This window comes from Macrobrachium rosenbergii, chromosome 19 (assembly GCF_040412425.1).
Source record: "Macrobrachium rosenbergii isolate ZJJX-2024 chromosome 19, ASM4041242v1, whole genome shotgun sequence".
Lineage (NCBI taxonomy): Eukaryota > Metazoa > Arthropoda > Malacostraca > Decapoda > Palaemonidae > Macrobrachium > Macrobrachium rosenbergii.
Genome location: NC_089759.1, coordinates 25,473,609 through 25,494,156, shown reverse-complemented (window position 1 = coordinate 25,494,156; position 20,548 = coordinate 25,473,609). Strand labels below are relative to the sequence as shown.

The following is a 20,548-nucleotide window of genomic DNA, read 5'->3' as shown; positions in this document are numbered from 1 at the left end:
TGCCCTCAGGTTCCAACTTCTTTTATGAATTGTATGGCCTAGTGGGCAGTGCCTTGCCTTTCAATTGCAGGACCTGGTTCGATCCTGATGTGAGTCAGAAATTTATATATATATATATATATATATATATATATATATATATATATATATATATATATATATATATATATTTATATATATATATATATATATATATATATATATATATATACTGTATATATATATATATATATATATATATATATATATATATATATATATATATATATATATATATATATATATATAATCTTTCCCGTCAAAATGATGGGAAGGTTCAAGTGACTTTGCAAATGCATAGGGCATAGATCCAGAATAATTTTGTTTTGCATCTTGATGTCTAAGACCTAGTGGTAGTTGAACGTGCTAAACCCCCAAAGTATCCAAGATCGTCTAGTGAAGTTGTTACAGAGATGAGGAAAGAGAATTAACGAATTTGCGGATTTTGGTGGTCCAGTAGGGTCTGATCTCTCTCAAGGCGGGCCTGTCACCCCAATTACATGTGTGACAGTCGTTTAATGAATGGATAGTATATCGTTGGTGGTATTTTCCAAAGTGTGTGTCATTTAGAAATATTCCACGTTCATCTCTTGCGTGGTCCCATAGAGGCTTTAAAGAGAGAGAGAGAGAGAGAGAGAGAGAGAGAGAGAGAGAGAGAGAGAGAGAGAGAGAGAGAGAGAGGGGGGCACTGTTGTTAGAATACCTTTAAGACGAATACTTGATCAGTTCATCGTCTGAAAGGAAAAAATGAAAAATGGTTCTTCAAAAATATGGACCGTTTCCCTTTTTTTTGGGGGGGGGGGGGGAAGAAGCAATCTTATAATTATTTTTCTTAGATTACCACCTATCTTTCCCTTGCATCTCAGAATTTAAAAAAAAAAATATATATAACAATAAAACGTAGGGCTACAAGAAAAAAAAAAGAAGGCAACTTAAAGAAGACCTGTTCTATAACAAGACGCACTGGACTTATTTCAGCGGTTCAAACCCAATTTCCTTCTCACTCAGGATATTATATTATGATAATTTCTATCGTCCTTTTCTTGCATATTTCCACATGAAGATAACCGTGAATGCTAATTGTCCGAGAGACGCCATTTATCATAATGACATCCGCCCAAATGTCATTCTCATTACCAATATTGTCGCCCTCATCATCGCAACGTCAATCTACACCTTCATTAATCACGCTTGGTTCATTAATTATATCAAGACGCTCAGTCATTATAGTAATGGTCGTCCATTTAAAGAGTTCGGGAGCTTATGCAACTGGATCTGGTAATATGGCTGGAAAAGAATTTATTTCTTATAGCATCATCATTACTTTTGAACTTACGTGCGTTTCTGCGTGTATATAATTACCTAATAAAGTAGAGGCAAATGACGATATTATAATCAAGGGTAATAAGAAGAGTGTTGCTGGTGTGCGTGTGCTTGCAACAAAGTAACTGCGTGCGTTCAACGGCATCTTCAAGAGGGAAATGAAAATTGGAACATCTCTTCAGAACTGTCATTACACTTTACTCGTATGCTGTAATATAGGTTTCAAGCAATTAATGCTAAACGTCAAACGAACCCTTGCCTTCCAGACGGCTGAATAAATGAATGACTAAATGGAGGGCATTCTATTCTCTTGGCATACATCGGATACTGATTTTGTCAAGTATATGGAGTTGACATCTGTGCGATTTTCACAGTTCAACTATAAAGCAAGCATTGCCACAAAGGCCATGCAACTTGATATTGTCTCATTCTTTGATATACAAGCAGTGGGACAAATCTACTTTTACCTTTTAATAACCATAATGGATTCTGCTCACAAGCAACAAAACACACTAAATTTTTTGTGATCCTGACCACTGGCTACAACCCACCCCCAAAACAGAAAAATATACAATATCTTCCAGCAAGTAGTATTACAGAAACATTCCAGCATATTAGAAATGAAAGGGGGCAAGAGCTCCCAAGAACCTTTCATGTAATTACTCCTCAGGTACACGTAATACCTCACGAAACGTTCCTATTGCCTCAAGGAACGTTTCTGATATTTCAAGGAACGATTCTACTTGAAAAAGAAGTATTTCTCACAATTCCGTCACTCGATAAAATCTACGTAAAATTTCTCTGTGATTCTGATGAGTTATGTATTCATTCAAAGGTTCTGGACAACTCGTAAATGTTGAAAGTTTCTAGACATACATACATACGTACACACAAAGGAAACTTTAATGTAAAAGTCCTCTTGATAATTCAGCTCAAGCTGAACAAAAACACACACGTACTAAAAAAATTTCGCAAAACATATATAAGTCGGTTTTACAGTTAACATTGTACACATAATATTGCATTTCGCATCGCGCCCAGTCACAGAATATATGCACCATCGACTGACATGCTATTTTTGCGATAAAAAGTCGACAGAACTAAATTATTTGGCCGGCCCAGTAATTTCTGTAACAAAAGAGCAATAATGAAAAAAATGGAAACGACTCTACGAATTTTCACTTTATTCTCCGAATTTTCACTTTATTCTCTTCTTATATAATAAAATACAGTGCTAAAAAGTAGCCACATTATAAAAATTAAAATACATATTTAAACTCTAGGGTTTATCTTAGAAGTCCATGAAAGGTAAACATCTAGAAAAAGGCTCCTTACACATCTGTTATCAGTAACATCTGTATTACTGATGAACGCCCTGTAAAACATTTTTCAAGTCATATACAAATCTAAAATATTTCAAAATATCTCCTAAATATCGGTTTCTTATTCCAAGTTACTAGGAAGACTTATAATTACTTCATTTGGGGTTCTGCGTTTTCATACCACTTCTTCCAGTTACGCATTTCACTGAGGGGTACGATGTAATTGATGGTATATTGGAAAGGATCAATATTTAATTCAGAAAATGATGCAAGTAGGGAATTTCCCAAAAAACACCCATAAAGGATAAGATTAAAATATGTCCTAGCTCCGAGAAATTCCTATATGGTACCAGTTTATGTCGATGGCCGTCACTTAAAATTCCAACATGGTTATCATTTTCGAAAACGGCCACATCTGGCTGGTATAATTCAACGTTTTGGCACAGGAATCTATATTAAATAGAATATAGAATTTAGGCCAAAGGGCAAGCGCTGTGACCTATGAGGTCACTCAGAGCTGAAACGGAAAGTGACGATAAAAATATCTGAAAAGTGTAACAGGAGGAAAACCTCGCAGGTGCACTTTGAATTAAGTGCTAGGAGAGGGTGGAAAGTAAGATGGAAGAAAGAGAATATGAATGGAGGTACAGTAAAGAAATGAAAAGCACTAACCCCCTACAGGAAGGAATCTACATCGTAACCAGAATACTATTTCTATTTTCGACAGCAATTTTCATGGCATCACCAATGCATCCTTATACCATATAAATTGAAAACTGTATTTTAAAACTTCAGGTCATTCCTACTCTTTGCATACTACTCTTAAGTAATAATCAACACGAATGGATTCTTTTTCCTTTGAATATAGTTCAGTTCTATCATATCTAGCTTCGAAAGATGAAAGCTTTGTGGCATAGTGCTACTCGTTCTCACTAAGTTTGTGTCTTGCTGTGGCAGGCCTTCAGATTTTATCATTTTTTTGTGAAAAACGAAATCAAATATAATACTAAACCGATAAACGAGATATTTTGTGGTAAAAAGTTATATAAAACGCACCTGAAATGTTCTTAGGGAGAAGTGATGATGGCAAAATGACAAACAAACACCTTCTCGCTTCTATCTTTCCAAGTATAATTTCGTTAATGAACATAACAACATGCACCTAGTAGAGGGTATCATTTGCTTCCCTGGGCTCCCAAGCTTTGAAAGCAATTCTCTTCTGCTTTTACTTTTCCCCTCTTCTAACCTTTCTTCCTTTAACGGGCAGTTTGTCTATCCGATACTTCTTAGGTAATACCACCTCCACCACTCCTTCTTCTCACTTACTTTTTTTTTGCCTCTCTCTCTCTCTCTATTCGGAATTGGCAAAGAAATGGCATTCGGTTGTCAGTCCCACTGGCCCTTGCACTTGCATAACTATTTGTCTCTGCGAGAGTAACAGAGCAACGGCCGACGACACTCGGAAACCAAATGACACGGCTATTACCGACCTCGACCTAGCTTTACTGCCCGGCATAAATACTGTTCCTCTCCAGCTTCCGGGAATATCACGCCTCCACGCTCTCGTTCCCAACCGGGTTCCACAAATGTTCCACCGCATATTTCATTCATCGTCGCGTAAAATGGGACAAGTGGGAGAGTGCTTTCGTGTCGCTGATGCTAAAAGTGGCTTATTAAAGCAGTGCGCCCCTTTTGACTCCGCCAGTCGAGGGGCAGGATGGAATTTCATTTGCAGGAACAGTGCCACTTTCCAAATTCCATTTTAACCAGCAAAGAACTTTGCTATTTTTCAGACATAAAAGAAGAAGAAATATGTTGTGTTAGCACAGCTGATGATAATAAAGTACAATTTATACTCAACAGAGCAGCAAAAAAAATTGTGTTCGATTCTTCTTTTAACACCTTCAGCCTGAGATAAAAGCGAGGGATTAACGTGGATAATTACACTCTTTTTAAAGCAACCATGTAGCGTGGCTATACTGCTTACTACGTGATTTATCTCCTAAAACACTACACAAGTGAAAACTGAAAGGAAAAAACATACGAGTAGATTTAATACAACTCAGCACAACTCTTTTCAAATGATCACCAAATCTATCACATATAACTCAGAAATGTCAGTAAGTCCTAAAGCAGTGAAACAAAGCACAAGCAAATTGAAAATAAAATCCCAGTATAAGAAAGAAAGGAATACGGGTTCCCAATTCAAGTGATGGAATCGCCGGTCGTTTCATGTTCCATCAAACGAAAGATTTCATCTCAGATACAGAATGGAAGGGATCCGAGGCCCGCCTTCCGAAGGCATCGCAGTCGGCCCCGGCTAATGACATGCTCTCTAACGACCCAGAAAGACTCCATTTGGTCATCACACTAAGAGGCAAAAGAACAAATAAAGCACATCAAGGAACCCTCGCATTTCAATACAAAGGCAGAGGGAAAGAGACGGGGGAATTACAGATGCAACTACACGAACGGAAGAACACAAAAAATGTTTTCAAATAAGTTTCCCGTCTTCAGAGGTTCATCAATTGATCTGCTCTGCAGAAAAGCTTGTATACTAAAAGTGCGCTTTCCTCCAAGTTCTTGATTCTCTTTTAAATGTGGGATTAAATGTTTAGCTAAATTAAAAAACGAAACTTTCTGCAAATGTATGTTAGAAAAAAACACCTGGCAAAGCAACTTGGCTGGTAAATTATGACTGAAGTGTGACACAGAAATCGTGAAGTACGAAAATGCTTTTGTACGTATCAGAAAATTTAAATCCCTTGAAAGACAATATTAACTTCCTGTGTAATAACAGTTTCACTTACAAATGGAAGTTAAAAGGAAGGAAATGACAGCACTGTGAAGCTTGAAGGCTGGGCCCAGGTAAGATTCTAATTATATGCAGGTCCAGGTAAGGTTCTCTTTTAAAATTTTACAAGGGTGAGTCGACCATGGAATGTCTGTTGTGATCCATCAGAACTGCATTCATTCTCTTGGATGACGAAGGAATGAGATTATTTTGGAGTTTGTGAAACATAGCGAGAAAGGAGAGTTTAAAATACCATTTGCAAATGCAATATGAACACATGAACAAAGGTCCTTCTATCATTTAATTAAAGGATTTTTTTTCAAGAAATGTGAAAGGATAGGTGACGAGCAAAGAATAGAGCAAAGGAAGTAAGATCAGATCTGAAACTTACAAATTCTGGAGGACAGAATGACGACCCGTAGACTGCTGAGAACGTTAGATATAAAAACGTTAAGATGAAAAGTGTCCGAAGGCCTTGTGAAACAACGCAAACTTAATGTATGAATTATATATATATATATATATATATATATATATATATATATATATATATATATATATATATATATATATCTGTAATTTACGTTAACCCCAAAGAGAAGAGACTCGCCCGCAATTACGGTAAAGAGGTAAGTAATTGGGGATTATCTGTTATCATTCCATCTTTATGAAGAATTTCCACCCACCATGGCGGTCAATAATCTCCAAAAGCCGTTCCTTTGGTTTTGGAAACTGGCATTTTGAAACTCCACTCACTGGCTGCACAAGCCAATAATACCCAGGCAGTACCATTTACTACCACCCAAAATATCAGGCCATGTAAATAGCCTCACTCTGATGCAGCAGTAACTATACAGTAATGTTACCTATTGTTGAGTCAGGCTATATTAGGGAGCACTGCTTAGTGTTGAAAATTTGTGTGTGTGTGTATGTGTGTGTGTATGTATGTATGTATGTATGTATATATATATATATATATATATATATATATATATATATATATATATATTATATAGTGGTCCTCATTATTCCAGTCCCGGTGCCAAAGGTTTCAGTCATCTACCGTGCACCGCTGTCCCCCTCCCCCCCCAAAAAAAACAAGAAATAAATAAATAAAGAAAGAACAAAGAAAGAAAGAAATCCCAATTTAGGTAGTAATTTATTTCGATTCCATTTTCCACCGCTCTAAGGTCCCATTGGGGTTAGGCTAAAACATCAGAATATCCTAATTAGAGGGAGATAAGGAGAGAGTTCAACTGTACGATATGAAATGCTTATTATTCTTATGTATTTATCAGTTAGGCCTCAGTATATATCGTATTTGTATGTAAATACATAGAAATTGCATTGCATGTGGGATCTGCGTATGTTTCGTTATTATTCGCGTTAGGTTCTAGAATTCTTCCTCGGAGAATAAGGGTGGGATAGTTTTATATACATATCAATAATATATATATACATATATATACGTGTGTGTGCGTGTGTGTGTACCTATAAACCCACCAAACAATACCTGATAACACCACTTCTAACATGCCTTCTGCAGAAAAGGCATAAGTTTAATGAGAGTACTTCGCTAAACTGCTCAGGCAATACAGTTTATTAATACAACTATAGAAGCAAACCTTAACGCTAACAAGACTTAAATATATAAAACTGACGTGATCGCACTAAAAGGAATATGCGGGCTGAGAATATGCTAGAAGAGGAGCAGACACGACAGCGAAGGAACCTCAAATCACAGGAAAAAAATATTTATGACAATTGACAAAAGACTGCATTTATTTTTCTGACAAGGTAGCAAAGCTGACTTTAGTTCAAAGTACGGGAGAATTATGCAAGGCCGTAAAAGAGGCAAGGAGTCACTTACTGTTAAAGGTAGCATTATGCTTCACTGAAACTAGGAATCGTTTTGCCATATCCACACACGCATACACACGGATATAAAATAAGTGCATAACCGCTTACCTAAAACTGTTAATTGTATTACAAAGATGGAAGATCACACATCTTTGAACATTCTGCCCATAATAGCATGATGAGGAAGTCATTAAAAAGAACACACGCGGATAAGGTTACAATTTTATCTTGAATAAATACTACATTTTGTCAATTTTCATAATAATCCATCACCTTTACCATCAGGTTTTTACAGACCAAATCGAGGAATATTTAGATTACAATGCAAACGCTTAAAATGCCGAGGAACTAACAAAGACAAAACAGTACCTAACCTTTCGTCGGCAGCAGATTTATCTTTTAATTAATACATCTTTTCCAAATCAAGCATTTTATTTGATAAAATGCATCCTGTACGAATGCGAAAATGAAGAACAGCTCATATATAAAAGAGGCAAAATGAAGAAAACTTGACACAAGAAGAACGGAACTTGGTAAAAACACCTGATCAAAACTAACTGAAGACGGCGAAGAGCCATTCGCCACATGTCAACAGGGACTTACCCAAATGCGTGAAGAGATTTTGGGCGACGCTGAGGAGCGCTTGGCACTGAGTGCGGAGTCTCCTCTCCCTCTCCACTCCCACGGTGTTGACGAGCATTCCAACGGTGTACCTGAAAAGGGACAAAAGGAAGAATATAATATATTTACATGTTTATTCATTGAAAAAATAACCTCTGAAAATAGATTTCTTACATGGCAAGCAAGTTTAACTACAGAGACCACTGTAATTCATTAATTGGGCACAGGCGGTTGGATGTTTCTTTTTCCATTTCTTATGAAACGTATGGGTTAACAAGTTTCAACACAACGGTCAATTTCTATTTTCATCAGCTCATCATTCAATCCTCCACCAAGAGCATGGCACTGTTTTCACTAGCGTCTTCACTTTATTCAATATACAGAGGTTAACCAAAAGATAATACAGTAATTAAGTTTAAGTGAGTTATAAAGCGATAACGAGGACGTAATATTCGACACCAAAAACTTTAAAAATTACAATTATGGATGATGATAAATCAATACAACTCACAAATTTTTATCGATTTTTATATCTGCACGTATTTGTGTATATTTTTTCTTTTAAAATAAAAAAGCCACGCGCATCTATGTACTGAGTAAAATGACTGAAGATCAAAAAACAAAGGTAACAACAGCTTCTTTCCTGGCCTTACTTTTGAGAACCCAAGTTATTAAATTTTTCCGCTGTCTGAGAAAGTTCAAGTTCTAAAGGCTAAGGTAGCGAATCCTACAAACTTCTGGCACAATGAATTAGCCACTGAACCGTTATAAGGGAATTTTCTGCAACACTAAGTGAGAGAACCATCACCCAATATTCCCGGACAACACTGTATGAAGGACAGTAACTGGTGTCCTAAAGACACTAGAGATCATTTTGGCCAAAGGCTTTATTATTATTATTATTATTATTATTATTATTATTATTATTATTATTATTATTATTATTATTATTCAGAAGACCAACTTTATTCATATGGAACAAGCCCTCAGGGGGTCATTTACTTGAAGTTCAGGTTTCCAAAGAATGTGGCGTTCATTAGGAAGAGGTGACAGAAGGTAATAGGAAATACAGATAGAAAAGATCCCTTATTAATCAAAGAACAATAAAACAAGGGCAACGTACAAAGGCACCAAAGTCCTTGAATATGGCACTGTAGAACGGTACTTAAACTCTCCCGCAAAGTATCTAAGTATGGCTTGAACTGAGAAAGGGCCATCAAACTGATGGACGAACTTGGTATCACATTTTATAATCCAGCCCCATAAACTCGTTTACTTTGATGCTCTCCAAGTTATACGGTAAATTTCACTGTACAGTATAACTTAATACTGGGCTATTTGACGGTAACGACAAGACATAATGGTAACAAAGTACAGTAGTTACGTATTGACAGATGGCAACCATACAAACTGGAACATGTAACATTGCAACAAAACAGTTAACATTAGGCAATAACAATAAAAACATTTATAGTTAGACGAATAAAATGCGAATTCTTTCGTTTAATACCTATTTCATTCCCTCTACTGTGCATAGTGTTTTCTGGGTCTTCCCCTCTTCCTTTCTCCCAATATTTGCTTGGATTTACCCGTCTATTTTCATTATTATCCTTTTGTCATCTCGTTTCATACAGCTTTATCTTACTGATCCAATACTATTATCCTTCACTTTGTATGTGCGGGGGGTTTACGTAAGGGTGTATGTGTATATGTAAATAAATGTGTGTACATACATACATACATATGTACAAACTTCATACAATAATCAAAGGAAGAAAAAATCTAATTAACAGTTGTGAAATAAAAGGTTCAGAACCATGCAATTTCGTATAATATCTTTACACATCTTCACTACCCTGAAAATTCGTACGTAATACATGGGAGAGCTGAACACTAACTGCTTCGAGAGAGATTACCCAGCTAATTAAGCTTGAATGACGAAATATATCAAAGTCTGAGAGAATGAATATGTTCATACAAGATACAAGGCTGGTCAAAAAAAAAAAGATTATGATCCAGTTTCGTATAAACCTTTTGGCAAGCGACAGAACATGAAGAAACAAGTTTTCCTCGAGAGACATGAGGAACAATAAAATATGAAAGTGGTTCTTCCATTTGCAGCAACGCAGAATTATCCAACTAAATAAAACCACGGTTTAGATAAAGGATATATTCGACCACTCCTGGAGAGGAGAAAAAGACGGAGGGAGAGGGGTTGTGGGGGGAAAGGGGAGGACCAGAGCAAATCTAATAAAACAGAATCAGATTGGAAGAATCAATGGGATCGTTCCAAATTGAGTGAAAGGCAGAGATGAGGTGTGTCTGTGTGCGGATGGAGAGGAAATCAACTTGATTAAAGTTGGCGATGAGAGAACCCGAGGGAATAAAAGGAAATCAGGTTTATTTAAGTTAGGAAATCGAGTCAACCACCTGAAAGCGAACCAGCTTTGCGTTATCGAAAGTGTCAACCAGGCGAACCACTGAAGGAAATAAAACACCCAACAAGGGAAAGGACGCCTTTCGGCAGTCGGAAATCAAAGGATATTTTCAGAACGAAGAAGATCGCCTGGATTTAACAAGAGCGTAGCAAGTTAGAAGTAAGAAATTAAAAGATGTGATGAGAAGAAAGAAGGGGATACCTTTCAGACTATGTGGGGACGGGCGACGAAAAGTCGTTTATTTTTTTAGTATGCGACCATTTTATCTCACTGAAAACTACAATGGAGACGAGGTGAGAAGAGTACAGAAATTTCAACAAAGAAATTAGAAACTGAGGATGAGGAATAATTACAGGAACTCTCTTATTGACATATTTATAGCACAGTTTATCGCATGCGCTACTCCTTGCATTAATGTGTGGGGCCGAGTGGGTCAAATGCATATCATGTGCAAGTATGCGCAATCTAAGCACATTTGAAATATGTAAACTATAGCTTTTCATTCGCACTACTCGAATGATAACAAATTCTAGTATTTAAAAATCAACAGCAGGTATACAAACTAGTTTCTAATTAAGAAGATAAAGGAAAATTAGTAATTCAGTGTCTTACGTAAACTACTTAGTTCACCAGGGTTATTTATATAAATAACAAATACGCTGGGTGATTATAACTGGCAACTAAGACATTTATGTTATTGAGCAGTAATGGACTTGATACTAAATAGTGAGAATAAAGTTCCAGTTCAGTAGGAAGCTTATCATACTGAGTAATGAAAATTTGGCTAAGAAGCCAAGCAATGGGACACTTCAGCCATTTAGTGCATATGACAGTGGTTCCATTTATTCGATATTTTTACATTTCATACTCAACTATGTTGTCACCTCAGCTACACATCATTTCCCTCTCTAAAAACAGCTTTAAAAGCCCACATACTTATCACTCTTATCCATTTTGCATACTAACCACCAACGGGGACCAAGGACTTCTGATTTTTGTCAGTCATCCAAGCAAGATGCAAAATGAAGTAACTTTAACTATGTAACCTGAAGCCTGATACACATACCTTAGGAATTCAAATTTTGAGTTAGAACTGATTACCGTCAAATTACAAAACTTCATGTGAATATGTAAGCCTTCAAGCGTTGTTCTTGTGCAACAATTTCAGAACCGAATTACAGGAATCTTTACATAAATAACACTGATTTTGGACAAAATATAATCACTGCCACTATCAAGGAAATGGAGCAAAACCTACAAATAGCTGTTTAGACCCAATACTTCATTAAACCAATATAATCAAAGTTCCTTCAGATTATATCAGTACACTCAGCAGATATCCTGAACATCGGTGACAAACAATTTCGCATCTGTCGAGACAAATGAGCCACAGGTCCCAAAGCCTATCGATTCCAATAGTGTCACTGCCTCCGAAAGCGTCTTAATGCCCACACGCGTAACAGAAAGCTGTCGAACGTAACTTGATCCCCTCGCGTGTTGCAGCTTGCCAATTGCATGTTACTGACAACAGCACCTTGCTCACGTGGGCAAAGTATCTGCCTTAATGTAATAAGAGGATTCCGAGAGCGTTATTTGACGTCCAGGCTTTACCAAGAGCGGTGTCTTTTATTACCGCTCCCTTTCTCACTCACTCACTCACTCACTCTTTCTTTCTTCGTAGCCCAATTACTGTCTAAAATGTGTCTGTGGAGTTCTTGAACAAACATTTCAGATATCTCCGACTGAGCTAATTTGCAAGGCGCCGTAAAAAAATTTTTGAGAGAACAATAAATTTTCTAACATTCAAACTTCACCAAGAAATTAAATGACTGAACATTATGATAATGTGCATGCAAGTTTTATGAAAATACGTTCCTTTGCGTATAGCATATTGCTCCTGAGAATACATAGAACTATTCCTGTATTACCAAATACGCTTTGTTGAATTTAACCAGTTTCCATCTCCACTTCAACGTAACGGAAATGACAGGAATTCTAAATAAACGTTGCGAACACTGCCAAAAAATAAAAAACAAAAAAACACACACACACAAAGCACGAAAATTAGGAGGGAAAATTTCTGGGTCTTGGGTTGATGGAATAAGAAATAAGAAACCCCAACGGAACAATTCTCATGGAGTTAAGGGGCCCGTTCCATTTCCCTCCCTTCATCTTTTGTATTATTATAATAAAAATTACGTTTTTAAGATCGGGGCAAAATAACCTCTGGGATAATAGTTTATCGAATCCAACATATATATGGGAATGAACGTAGCTACGATTACCGACGATGTACCATCAAAGTGCTGAAAAAAAAAATGTTTACTTTTAAAGCATACAATCACCTCTTCAGTAAATAAGTATTTTCCTGTTCCCATTATCGTCCTTCAGTGAAAAAGAAAATAGGATTTCTAATAATATGACGAGTGAACACTTAAAACAACAAAAGACAAATTTTTATATTAATCCACTAAATTTTACCATCGCTGAAAAAAAAATGAAGATTCCTTTGCAGTGTTTGGCAAGATTCTACAAGGGGCCGTTTTCCTTTCGCTTTTTCCAATAGATTTCAGACATTATTTAGCTTTCCTGTTTTCAGTCCTTCCGTTCAGTTATCATACAATTCCATACTCTGACCTTACTGGGACAATTTAGAGCTGATGCTGCTACTGCATCTACTACTAATAATAATAATAATAATAATAATAATAATAATAATAATAATAATAATAATAATAATAATGAGAAGAAGAAGAAGAAGAAGAAGAAGAAGAAGAAGAAGAAGAAGAAGAAGAAGAAGAAGAAGAAGAAGAAGAAGATTTACAGCCTATAGTTAATATGTAAATGCTGGTTGACGAAAAAAACTTTCAAGTAATTTCAGACTTCCAAATTTACGTGCATGTCTCAAGGTATTAAGTACTGCTTAGTGACAAGCTTTATTACAATACCTTTAGTTAATTTTCCCCTTTAATAATAATACCCTACATCCTACCATTCCCGTAAATATCGAATAGCCATTCTGGATAAATAAACATGCCTAAGGATATCTGATAAACACGTTTAGTCCTACACCAATACACACACACACACACACATCTTACATAATATCTATCTATGCCTATATTCTCTTGGGGAGAGAGATCTAGAGGGTGTTGCTCTATCGGTTTTCAATGAAATTCTGTTGTTCACCTCGTACCGTACCCGACGCTAGCGATGAACAACAGTCGACTACCTGCCAAGCAACTAAATCACTGCATAAGTCAACAGAGATGCAATGCAGTGAAGTAGTCCACAATCAATCTCAACCATCTTGCTTGTGAGCCAAGTTTATGTTCAACAACTTACAACCAAATAAGATCTTGGATATTTTATGTCTTTTTTTTTACTACCTACGGCAGCACGAACGGTCGTCTGGATGTTCAAATTACAATGTCATAAAAAAAAACATGAAAATAAACTATTAACTGCTCTAAACGTTTTGATAATACGTAATCACACATTTTAGTCCATAAAATTTTTATGAATCAAAATGACGCTTAAAGCAGCTTTACACGAAAGATACTGGCCGCGCTCACTAAACTTATAGAAATGCAATGGCTTTATGGCCTTATAGTACAGCTAATTTCTATATTCTTAATACTTATGGATAAGATAACTGATATCCTTGAACATCCAAATAATAGAGAGACGGAGATTTTCTCCTTCCCCCTAATTAACGAAAGATTAAGAAACGCGTCTGGGTTTAAATAACAAGAGAAGAAAGGCGAAAAAGACAAGGGTAACTTACTTAAAACATTCTTTGACAGTCTCGATGTCTTCCTTGCCAAACTGCCCTGACTTCTTGTTGACAAGACAGACCAAGACAGCCGAGGTCTCCTTCCCGGGGGCTGAGATAGGCACGCACAGAAGGGATTTGGGAGGCGTGAAATCAAACGTTATGGTAGAGGTCGTCCCATTCGGCGTTGTATCCGTTGTGACACTTGAGCTTCCTTGAGGTGACTTCGGGAACGAGGGCAGAGTCTCCTCTGTTGCGTTGGGCGACATCGAGAGAACGTCCTCGTCCGCCTCCAAAGGCGTCAGTCCAACTCGACAAGCACTATTTCTTTGTGGGCGTGAACTAGCGGAACTACTTCTACTACTACTAACACCACCACTACCATCACCGTCACCGCCTGCGCCGAAAATTCTATCCTTCGCCGCTGCGGCGTTGTCTTTGGGCTTCGAGAAGTTGGGCATCGAGGTCACCGACGCCGAGGGCGACGTCGGGACCCCACGAGGTAGCATGATAGCGTTCTTGGGGTCTTTCGAATAGTCGATAGACACATCCCGGGTCAGGCCTCTTGTCCTCACGCTCCCGCTCTCTTCAACAGCTTTGGCCGACCCATTGTGAGCGTTGGCACAGAATTTCAACTTTGAATAGATGGCTGGGTCTACGGACACTCTCCGAACGCCCGAGACCACGCCTTTTGTCTCAGGTATGAGACCGAGGAGTTTCCACACGTCCTCCCGATGAGCCGGTTCGATGTCTTCCAAGGTCATCGGGCGACGAGATGATAACGCCGTGCTGAAGCTGTTGTTATTCACCTGGAAAGACACAAGTGAGAAATGTAAGGTTAAGGATGGATTCAAACTTTACAGATAAAAAAAAAAGTTAAGTTATGCGTCAAATTCTTCCTTTGACCAGAAAACAGTCTTTACAATCGAAATAAACACAAAATCCCTCAACCATTTAATCTATTCAACAAGAACTGTCTAATAAATTACTAACATTTTCTCAAAATGACTTAAAATTCTCCTTAACGCAGGAAGAAAAAAAAATTTCATCACATCAGAAGTTACTAATCCTTTTGCTGTTTGTTGAATTTCTTATGAGCTGAAGGGTATAAAAAGAAAAGCACCTCCCAAAAACTTGATATATTTAAATATTTTCTTACTGGGGCTGGATGCATTTTTTTAATTTTTTAGATTTCTGCAGATAATTATAGAAATCTGAGAAATATCTGACAAACCATTTGAAATTTCTGATGATTCTGCCACAGTTTCTTAAATTCTGACAATAGTTGAAAATTTCAGAGAATCTCCAGGCATTTCTGACAATCTGGCAACAGTCTGCAGCCGCCAAAGAGGCAAAGACGCGCGACACGTTCATCGAAGCTGATCATCAGTGCAGACATGTCATCGTCGAATTTGTTAAGAAAATTTTTTTCATTTGAAAATACTTCCTTGAAGTTAGATGAAATACCAGTAATAAAAGCATGGATGCACGAGTTTAACATAAGAATGGAACGGAGTGAACTTTATAGTCTATAAACAGTGAATTTTATAGTCTATAACAGTCTCGAATGTACGATGACAGATTTTATGAATGTTTGTGTACGAGCCAAGGATCGTTCGAATTACTGCTCAGCAAACTAGATAAGAGGCTGAATTAACCTGTAACAAACTTCAAAGAACCCATTTCTACTATGGGAAGACACTTGGAACTCCGCGTCTTTTTGAAACATGCTACATTGTGTTGAGAGGTGAAGTGAGCGTCAAATTGCCCGACTCCTCCAGTGTGGCCCACCCACCCACATAAGAATGGTTAGGTCACAATTATCGGCAAGCCACCCCGCTCGCCGCTTGCAGTGCAGTGTGGCCGTACCAAAATAGATCTCTAACCGGAGTTTTGTCCGTGACATGATTTAGCATTTACACCTGAAAATGAATGTCGCTATATGGCAACACCATCTGTTTCTTTTACTTACAGATTTTATCCAGTTTTATTTAGTGAATGGTTACAGTGAAATCGCTTTTAATAATAATGACATAGGTAATATATTTCCGTTTATACTAATATTTTGTTTGCCAGAGCGACCGCCATTTTATTTATTCATGAATTGTATTCAACGCATAGAACTGTTAACTGTACAGTCTCATCTCAAAAAATAGCCAGGAGAACTACCGGTGAAATTATAAGCACATAATACCCATTAATTTTCTGACAATAAAATTCATACAGTTACAAGAATCCATTTTGGCTAAAATGGAATCTATTGGTGTTTTATTCTGATAATAAAATACTGTGTTGTACAGAAATACAGAAAAAATTTTCTTCCGTCATTCTTCTGTCACTGACATACTGTGTACAAACAATGGTTGCCATGGTAACAAATAGGATAAACGCCTAAAATTCAAATCGTGGGTTTTTTTTTCAGCAGTTTATGTAAATCGAGCAATCGCAAATTATGCAAATTGTTACGTAAAGCAACAGAGACAAATGTTATCCATTCAGGATTACGACTTCATTTATCACGAAAAATTCGTTTCTTTCTCTTTGCTAAGCATCAGAAGCTTCCAAAAGCTGCACTGTCATGTCGATAAACAAAATACATAACATAAACAATTGCTGCAATGAACAATACAAAAAATAAATAATCATGATAGTCTGTAATGAACCCGTACGAGAAGTTTCATAATAATGATTATGGTTAAAAAAAAAGTTTCGCTCAATTTGATAAACGACAGACTTATTGAGGAAGATCAAATGATTTTCTTCGGCCATGAAAAAAACAATTTATTCCGTTCGTTATAAAATGTGCTAAAAGTGCTGCAATATGCGAGACCCAGACTCTCTCGTGACATATATACCTGTATATACTGTAGTTCTAAATTTATTTATTAATAATACTTTTTTCATAACTCTTTCTGAACCCTTCATACGTCTCTCTCTGTCTCTCTCTCTCTCTCTCTCTTTCTCCTCCTTAGCACCCCCTCTACTCTCTCTCTCTCTCTCTCTCTCTCTCTCTCTCTCTCTCTCTCTCTCTCTCTCTGTCACTTCCTCTCCCTCTCACTCACTCTCCCTTTCCTGTTAAGATAGTTGCTTCAGTTACATTGCCCAGCATTTTTGACATTTTATATTTCACCCCTTCTCACCCACCCACCCCTTCCTATCGGGGCTGAACTTGGACTTAAAGGGCATCGAGAGTGTTACTATTCACCTCAGCGACCTTGAAAACTATGGATTGGACACTAATACCTGTCGTTTTGGTTATTTTTACATGTCACCCCTTTCCAATCCCCACCCTCTTTGGTGCCAGTGATGTCTTACCTCCACAGTATTCTTTTCCAGATAGTAAGTCATATGTATACCGAAATGAAGTATGATAAATTCGCAGAGTTTATTTAGTTACTAAATCTACCGGCAGAATCAGCCCCTTTCAGGGAAGCCCTTCCCACCCCGACCCCCTTTGGTGCCCTTTGGTGCTAGTGATGTCTTACCCCCACAGTATTCTTTTCCAGATAGTAAGTCATATGTATAACAAATTTGGATGAAATTGCTCAATGCGCTTCAGAGCTATACTGGAACACACATATCATTTATATATATATATATATATATATATATATATATATATATATATATATATATATATATATGTATATATATATATATATATATATATATATATAATATATAATATATATATATATATATATATATATATATATATATATATATATCCTTTTTCCTTTTGAACCCTTCATACGTCTCTCTTTCTCTCTCTCTCTCTCTCTCTCTCTCTCTCTGAACCCATCAAACGGTTTTTCTCTCTCTCCCAATTCCCCCCTCCCCCCGCCAATATAAAACGAAAACTTATTCTAATCCAGCGTCTCAGCAGCAACCGGCCGAAGACAAGGCCGTCCCAATCGACATAGACACAAACTAAACACTGAACCCACCAATTAATCACACGCATCGACCGTACATAGGAAATATTCCGGCCATATGAGACCGCCTGAGGGGCGAGCCTTCCAATATTATCGCTTACTTGCAGACAACTGGGAGCGGAAGCGGCAAGAAAATGCCATACCCCTGTTGGCTCAAGGTTCACACTGCCATTTGTCTTCATGGGGATCGCATCCCTATCCGCTGGGTCTGAGAGGCCCAGGCTGGTCCAGGCTATATCAATTTCCCCCGATACATACCATAACTTAGCGTTGGTGGTCTCCTAACCAGGGGACCATTCATTTCGGGGCTTGTAAAGGTTACAGACGAAAAATGGCTATGAGGAGGTCGAGGGACATGCTGAATTCGAAACCCTTCGATCTTTAGTGAATTGGTTTCTGCGTCTTACCACAACCCGCGATCGCCCTTGTCGTAAATGATGAAACTGAGGCATCATTTCATCCCTGGTGTTGATGATTTTTAAGCACCATTTCATCAATTGTGATTATCCTGTTCTGAAGCATCGTTTCATCTCCAATGGTGAATATTTTCAAGCACCATTTCATCTCCCCATAATCCGCTTATAATAAGAGGATTACTTGGAATAGCCGGAAATAAAATAACCGATACACACTTGTTACGTGATCTCCGTGGCAGACCTCCCTGGACGCATTTGGGAGTTTTAATCGTTTCTTGACAGTCGGCGTTTATTGCGCCCTAGCGACAAACTCCTCTTTTTATAAATCGACAATGTTTTAAGTATGAATATGGATAATGCTAAATGTGTCCAATTTCCAAGACATAAAACTGTTACGGAAATCGTATTTTTTCGTTTTGTTTCTCTTGAATAGACACAGAACATATTCTGCTCAACTTACTCGCATGTGTGGCCGTATATATACGAATATAAAAATAATTTAATAAAAGGTATTAACAAGCTTGGAAGTGAATATCTATTTTTAAATTCATTTATAAATAGATACCAATTGAATTTATGAATTCATTTATAATTTCAACTAATAAACAAATGTAATTCAAAAATGGAGGAAAAGCTTGTAAAATATGTGGAAAAAGCAGCTTGCAAATTTGAAAGAAAAACTAAGGAAAAATTTTCATACGAAATATTCGCAAGAAAAATGCTCTTAAAACACCTGTCAGTACCAGCGGGCTAATGCAACAGGCGCTTCTACGAAGCAGAGTCAGCACCAAAGACACGCCATGCAGCAGTGACGTCACGCAAAGCACAAGGAAGACAATCAATGAATTTGCAGCATCGCCAGCCTAAAGTACATCCCTCCCTTCCGCCTTTGTGAAAATGCCGTCCCACGTCCTATTAACGGCATGCCAAAATAAATTCGTTTTTTCTTCTTCTTCTTCTTCTTCTTCTTCTTCTTCTTCCAGAAGATCTAAAATATCTGAAAAACTGAAGAATTGGCTCAAATATCTCCGTATCTTTCTAAAGAAAAGGAGTTGCAAAGAACGTTAATTAAAGGGAAAAGTCCCTCCCCAAAACGAATAGCCCAATTTGTCATTACTTTCTTTACCTCGGCTAAGCCAGGTTATTTATTTGTTCAACTTAAAACTAGCTGCAGACGATGGAACTTTCAAAGGAATGCGAATATTCCACAGGACGTTCGTTTCACCAGCGAAAGGTCCCGGGCTCGATTTCAGAACGATCCGGAGTGCTTTAAACACGTTCGGTTAAATTCCATTACGCATCTGTCAACCTAAGCAATAAAAACACGATTTTAGTCGACTGTGGTGGTTCACAATCAAGGCGGTAAAGGGTGATAACCACTGGATTAACTTAACCTCTAAGAGGAATGCATTTAGAATACATCTATGCTAGAACATGAAAGTAACATTTACCGGTACTCCAGATTTACACCTAATTGCATACACAAGTGCCTTTTATTGTATTAAATATCCAGGTTTTAAGAATATTAATTAATGGACTGTAGATGATGATTTATATACATCTGCGTACGTGCACAATAATACCAACACAATGTGAATACGCATAGCTCGCAGGCACACCATTGGTAGATTTACAAAAGTCTTCCTAAAGGGGAACAATATGTTATTACAGTATATTATATACCGATAAATGCAGATTAAGAACAAAATTATTCAAAGAGCAATAACTGATGAGATTAGTGATGACTCCCACCCCCCCAAAAAAAAGCTTAAAAAGCCTAGGCTTAATTTTAATTTTCCAGCCAGGCACTAACAAGGCAATGCATTCGATACTTCAGTTATTAAACCCTGAAATCAGGGTACTAATAGAGACTTAAGCATACGGCATCCAGATTATTCAATAAGTTGCCTCAGTTACTAAAAAGATAGGAAACGTGGAGATGTATGGAAAAACTTTTCAAAACCAATTAAGACTACGAAAGAAGGGTTTTTCATGAAAACTGTAATATAATCAACAAATAAAAAA

General features: G+C 37.2%; 1 protein-coding gene across 6 annotated transcripts in view; it reads right to left on the bottom strand.

The window, feature by feature from the left end:
• Nucleotides 1-20,548, bottom strand: part of LOC136848752 (cGMP-dependent 3',5'-cyclic phosphodiesterase-like) — a 593,212-nt gene that overhangs the window by 190,527 nt on the left and 382,137 nt on the right. For all 6 annotated transcript variants that reach the window (XM_067121325.1, XM_067121322.1, XM_067121323.1 and 3 more), the window contains 2 exons: nucleotides 14,185-14,981; nucleotides 7,942-8,051 (listed from right to left, as the gene is read on the bottom strand). In XM_067121325.1, the coding sequence (XP_066977426.1) occupies nucleotides 7,942-8,051; nucleotides 14,185-14,981 (907 nt within the window). The remainder of the gene's footprint in view (nucleotides 1-7,941; nucleotides 8,052-14,184; nucleotides 14,982-20,548) is intronic.